This window comes from Lipotes vexillifer, unplaced genomic scaffold (assembly GCF_000442215.2).
Source record: "Lipotes vexillifer unplaced genomic scaffold, Lipotes_vexillifer_v1.1 scaffold253, whole genome shotgun sequence".
Classification (NCBI taxonomy): domain Eukaryota; kingdom Metazoa; phylum Chordata; class Mammalia; order Artiodactyla; family Lipotidae; genus Lipotes; species Lipotes vexillifer.
Window position 1 is genome coordinate 1503537 of NW_006780322.1, and position 6493 is coordinate 1510029.

General features: G+C 42.7%; 1 protein-coding gene across 1 annotated transcript in view; it reads left to right on the forward strand.

Moving 5' to 3' along the window:
- EXOC6B (exocyst complex component 6B) overlaps positions 1–6493 on the forward strand; it is a 688324-nt gene that overhangs the window by 678775 nt on the left and 3056 nt on the right. Inside the window, exon 21 of the mRNA XM_007453376.1 lies at positions 4432–4544. Within this exon, the coding sequence (XP_007453438.1) occupies positions 4432–4544 (113 nt within the window). The remainder of the gene's footprint in view (positions 1–4431; positions 4545–6493) is intronic.

The following is a 6493-nucleotide window of genomic DNA, read 5'->3' on the forward strand; positions in this document are numbered from 1 at the left end:
GGGATACAACAAAGGAAAGAGTGACACTTTTCTGAGTTAACATTTTTGTATTGTTTTGACTTTTGGAAGCATGTTAATGTCCTACATATGTAAAAAATTAAGAAGGATGGGAGGGAGGAGCCTAAAACTAAAAGCAAATGGAAACAAATGAACCCAGTTGTATTTAGATGAATACCATAACCAAACTGAAGGGATAATTAAAAAAGGACTAATCCAAGTGGCTTATGAGCATAGGCTTTGATTATACACATTCGAGTTGGGAGAGGTAATTGCAAACAAATCTCAAACTCTTTTTAGCAGGCTTTTTTTTTTTTTTGTAGTGGTATATACAAACAATTCTGAACTGATTTTAGATATATGATAGGATTAAGCAAATTAGTGAATGAGATGATGTCGTTGAGGGCCAGGATTCTCACTGTGGAAGAAAGCACATGCATATATGGAATAGAGGAAGGCAAAAAAGAACTCTGTGATAATGATTAGAATTGGAGGTATTGGTGTAAACTCATGATCTCTAAAATGTGTGTGCATACATGCTTATATAAGAACACGTGTATGTATGTATGATGTATATGTGTGCGTGTGTATATGTGGATTATATGCATATATTTCCTAGCTCTGTCCTCTGAGAGGGCTTAACTCCCCATAGATTGTCTCCGAGTAGCAATGAGCACACCTAGCACCCAAATCTTGATCTCTAATAACTTTCCCACTAAAAGAAACCAGGGCTGTTCAGAGAAATGGCTGATTTCAGAGCTGGGCATGATAGATACAAGATGAACCTGCAACACCTTATTATGCGAGAAAGTAAGGAAGTCCTGAAAAAAAAGAAATCATGGGGGCATGTCACAAGGACACAGGCTCTAGCTTGACAGATCTCCCGCTTGCCAAACCTGGGACAATTTGAGCATCAAAGTAATTAGGTATAGTAATGAATATAAACCATTGAAAAAATGGAAACCCATGAATCCATACCAATAATAGATAAATTAATGGGGGGGAAGGAGAGAGCACTTGCTTATGGTAGAATGCTGAGTGACAACTGATAAACGTGGAGGGAAGGATAGAATTGGAATGTCATCAGTGTGAGACCATCATAGTAAAGACCAAAGAGAAGAAGAATCCTCAACAGATGCTAAACCTAAGGGGAAATTTTAACCAGGAGCAGTATATTCACATGGTCTTAAATTGTCTCCTCAATTGCTTCCTAGCTGCAAAAGAAAATATAATACCTAGACGGTGGAGAAATCAGACAGCGTCTTGACTGGGTGATCCAAATTAATATCACCAATGAGAGACAAATGAACACTGTATATTGTATACCTCCAGATGTGATGCCCTGAGGAGGACATAACATCACATGTAATATTCCGGCCCGATATGCATGTCTTATATCTTATTATAAGCATTAGAAAAACCAAAACTAAGGGGGGAAAAAGGAGACAGGGAACTTTTGAAGAGTCAACATCCTTCAAAAATGTCAATATCATATAAGAAAGAGACAGACTGTGGAAATAGTCCAGATTAAAGTAGGCTCAGTAGATAACTAAATGTAATACCTAATCCTAAATAAACAAAAAGGCTATGCAGGATTTTATTGGGTCAATTTATAAAATTAGGGTATGGACAGTATCAATACTAAATTTATTAAAGTTAAAAACCGTACTGTGATTATGTATGAGAATAGCCCTAATTCTTAGGAACACTGAAATATTTGGGGATAAAGGGTCATGATATATGTAATTTACTCTCAAGAGACTCCAAAAAGAGATATTGTGTGTGCAAAGAAAGAAAGAGAGAGAGAACACAAATGATGGAGCGTATGGGGTAAAATGTTGACAACGGATGGATCTGGGAGGAGGGTATATGGTGCTCCTTATACTACATCTATTCTCAGAACTTTCTGATAAATTGAAAATTATTTCCAAATGAAAAATTTTTTAAATAAAAAAGAATGTGATCGTTAGTGATGACTGAATGTTCTGCATCCTTGAGAGAGACTTTATCGAGATTTAACAAGGCCATTGCATGCAGAGAACTAGGCTGAGAGGGCCTGGTTCATCTTTGAAAGTCATAGTCTGGAGGCCAAAGTACTGTATTGATAAACAGGCCTGCCGGTTTTCTTGTTCTCTTATTCTAACACTGTTTCTAAGGAATCCAGTAGAACTGCACCCCAAGGCAGTTAACTTAGTTAAGTCCCACCCAGACTCTATTATGTGTCCATCTGTCTCAGAGGAGGCCATCAGACCTAGGTACAGGCCACTGAAAAGAACTGTAGAAAGCAGCACAGACCCAGAGTGTGAGCTACAGGCTCATACTGGTTGAGCTTAATAGAGTTTGTGTAGCTTCCATGCCTGGAGTGGGATAAATTAGGTAGCTTGTCACCCCAGAGCTCTTAGTCTCAGTACTGGCATTGAGAGACTTTGGCAAGAATTTAAAAACAGAAAACTTAGAGCTAAGTTATGAACTGCCCTCCACACCCCACTGGTGATTTACCCAGGTTTCATCAGCCCCAAAAGACATGGTGTTCTTTGCAGTAAATCAGAAAATACTGATACCATTAATTCCATCACTGAAATTAGGAATTTGATAGTAGAGAAGGTAGTTTCATTAAATGCATATATATGTCCACATCTGAAAAGTAATACCTGAAATAGCTTTAAGAAATCATGTTTTCATGTTTTTCCAGTTAAACTTATTTGTTTTTCTTTCACCTTTCTCTTGTTAGCTCCCTAGCATGCAAACAGTAAAAGGTTTTTTAAATTTTCTGAGAAAAAATTTTAATTAAGAAAATGCTATCTTTTTCGTAGTTTTTTCCTTGGGATTTGGGGGAAAAGTGTAATCATATTTGTAGACGACCTTTAGAACAAGGGACACTCCAAGTGTCTGTCATGCTCCCTAGGAGAAACTGTCTTGACGTGTCTTTGGACACTATAGGATAGAAATACTAAGATTAGAATAGGAAGTCAAGGAAATATTTCTTCTAAAGGAGAGCTCTGCAAGGCCTGGGGACAGCAAAAGGAAGTGGTAGAAGCCCCTTTACTTGCCAACTAACATAGGCATGACCTAAAAGAGACCTGAGAGGGCCTTTTGGGGCCATGCTGACCCAGGCCAACCAACGTGTCTGTCTCTCTCCCCCTCTCCTCTCATCTTTAGCATCCCTTTCTTGGCTGAGGGTGTAGGGGCTTTTCTCTGTTTTAGCAAAATTTTGGGGACTTCAGCCAATTCCCATCCTGTCTGAGGAAGTTCATAACAGCCATTCTAGGAGAGTGGATAGAAGAGGAAGCTTGGCCAAGTAGGACAAGGCCCACACTGCCCATTTGCCCAGCTGGGCAGTGAAGACAGACAAGGGAAGAAGGTGTGCCTAAGAGCCCAGGCTCTGGCATTGGATTGACTCTAGGCCTCTCTTTGTTCTGCACAGAGTGATAGCCATCTACAATCTTCATCAACTGTTATCTCTTGGAAAGGGAGAAGTAAAGAAATGTCTTGAGTTCAACAGCACTTATATGTATCTCATTGCTAGAAAGCCAGCTTGAAGGCCCTTCTTCTGTGTAATGATGTGAGTCTGGGACGGTGACCCCTCTAGAAGTTTATAGAGGGGAGCTAGCACCTTCCCTTTCATCACCCCTACCTTTGAAAGGCACTGATTTCATTTTTCTTTTTTAGCTTTATTCAGTTACAATTTTTAAATATTTATTAGAGTGATACCTGAGGCTAAAGCTGGCTGGGAAAGAAAGCCTTTGACAAAATGTATTTAGTTAACAGGTTTCCATCTGTTCAGCCAGTGTCCACATAGGTGTAATATATTGCCTCATGTAAATATTGCATGGCCCATTTATGCCTTGGTTCAGTGTTTCTGTGTTGTCTGTGTGTCTGGTTTGTTTCTGGCATGTGCATGTGTCTATATCAACCGAGTAATTTGGGCAAAGTCAACGCAGCAAGTCATGAAACTCATACTTGAACCCAGACCTTCTGACCTGAAAGCTCATATAGTTGCATATGTGGCACTGGACTCATCCACCTTTATTTGTTCATTGTTGAATTCTGAGCTCCTAGAATGGTGCTTGGCACATGGAAGGCATTTCATAAGTATTTATTAAGCAAATGAGTGATTATTATGATAGTCTTGTGTTTTGACTCAGTCCAATGTTATTTTCATTACAGGCCTGCCTCTGAGAGCTGTCTGCTAACAGCATGTACTCTTAGCAACATTACAGTGCTTATGGAAGAGATGACTCTGCCTTATAGTGATTACTCATTTATTTTCTTAATTGCAATACAGTCTATAGCCATTCTTTCTCTTACTATGTTTTTAATTTTATTTTTCAAGTCTACTATAGATGGTAGTGAAGGATGCTAGGGGTTTCTGAGATCCTGATTTGTCTTATCTGTCTGATGAATTATTGGGGTGGGGGTTTGGATATTTTACAGCTTTTAGATCTCTTCCTCCAGTGGGATTGGTCAACCTACCTTGCTGACTATGGTCAGCCCACCTGCAAGTACCTCCGGGTAAACCCTGTGACAGCTCTGACCCTGCTTGAGAAGTGAGTACCCATCCAGTGGTCTGTGTTGGCGGGGTGGGGAAATGGGGATGGCGGGTTGGTATAGAGGATAATTTTCTCTTTGCCAATACCTTGAAAAGACCGCAAAGAGGCCCCATTCTTAAAGTCTCCATAGGTGCTCTCAGCAGTCTCCATCATTGGATTTGGCAGGCCAGTCTTCCTCTTGTGGCCTCTTAATTCCTGAGCCTTGACAAGCTAGGGCAAGTATGGGTCAATTGGGCTCTGACATTACCTCAGAGCTTACCTAGAGATGACAAGAGGAGAAAGGAAGATGCCTTAGTTTGGGGCTCAGTTCAGCCTGGTGAACAGAGTGAGCCTGGCCCCAGCCATCTGGGGTATGATGATGGATGGAGGACAGCCCCACAGAACAGATGGCTTCTGGTTCCTAGCAGAGAAGCTCCTGAAATTACTGAAACCTTCACCTGCCCCTCCAAGCCCCGACCCTGCCAGATTGAGCTTTACTGCGCTGACTGTCCCAAGAAAGCTGTGTTGGAGGTGCCTAATTCTTGCCTTAGGCAGTCACTGGCCCACAAAAGTCCTGCTACAGGGCTGTAGCATCTCTGACAGAGAGATGCTTCCACTGAGGTTGAGTTAGCCAGGTCCGGAGCATCTCACTAACCAGTACGTCACCCAGATGCTATTGGATAGCAGATGGAATCTGCTATTCATTGTAGCCTGGCTCTGGCTTTAGCTTACCTAGTTGAGAGCTGGCAGACCAGAGACTAAGACCCATGTAAAAGGGAAGCTTTTTCCTGTCATCGAACTAGATAACCGCTGGCTTCTTAGCAGCTTCCTAGGAGAGTGCCTTGCATCTCCACAGTGTAGCAAGTCTACGTATATAGCCAGCCAAGCAGGTCTCAAATCCTAGCAAGGCAAGGATCAGAGTCCAGGAGGCCAGAGTGGAGCCTTAGACAGAAGCAGAGGCTGAGGTGTACCTTCCTACTGTGCAATAGAAGGGGAGGAGGCAGAGGTGTGTGTTTGGAGCCAAGAAACTAAGAGCCCAGAGTTGACTTTCTCCAGATCAATACAGAGACTGATGTTTCCATTTTGACTTTGTTTCCCGTGGTTCTCTCTCCCAATGACCTTCTTCCCTAGGATATCTAGGGAGTAAGTATATTATTCACTTGGGCCTTTTCCATCGCTTTGAGGCAAGTCCTTCCGGTCTCCTCATTGACACTAATGACTACACTAATATCCCTACCCTGTGAGTTGTCCCCACCCTGACATACTAATCTACTAAACCAGTCTGGTGCCAACTGGCTGGCCGCCTCCTCTCTCCTTGGTCCTTAGAGTGACCCTTGGCTTACCAGTTCCTTTGGGGCTGGGAGTGGTAACAGGGATTTTCCCCCACCGGTGCCAAGGTGAAGGGTTGTTCTCAGCCAGCTTCCTGGCACACGCAATACCCTTGCTAGTCCAGGGCCTAGCCCTGACTAGCCCTGGCAGTTCAGCCCTAACACAAGGGAGCTCCTCAGCAGTCGCCCCTCCCTCCCAGTGGTGAGGCCCATGGCTTTAAGATCTCCCATCAGAGACTCTTTATTAGAGGCAAGGCTTCATCCCAGAGTTCTCAGTACCCAGTTGAAATGGCTTTTGAGTTGGTGCTTAGATGTCATATTCATTATGTGTCTCAATGGGCTCTAGGATTCCCTTTGGCCAGTTGCCTCTCAACCGTTCTTTACTCCTCCGTTCCTGAGAATCTCTAGATCCAAGAAGTACTGGCTCATCTACTTCCTATGGATCAACAATAGGGTAAAATAATCAGCCTCTCGGGAGCATTCTGGAGGCCTAGCCAGTAATAAAGCCATGTGCTTAGCCGGAGCGATCAGTGGGGTTTAAAAGCTCCCTTCCAAACACAACAGGGCCAAAGGCCACCCAGGTCACTAAAATCTGTATTTCCCAGCCTCATAGGAATCAATCCCTTTACGTGACCCATT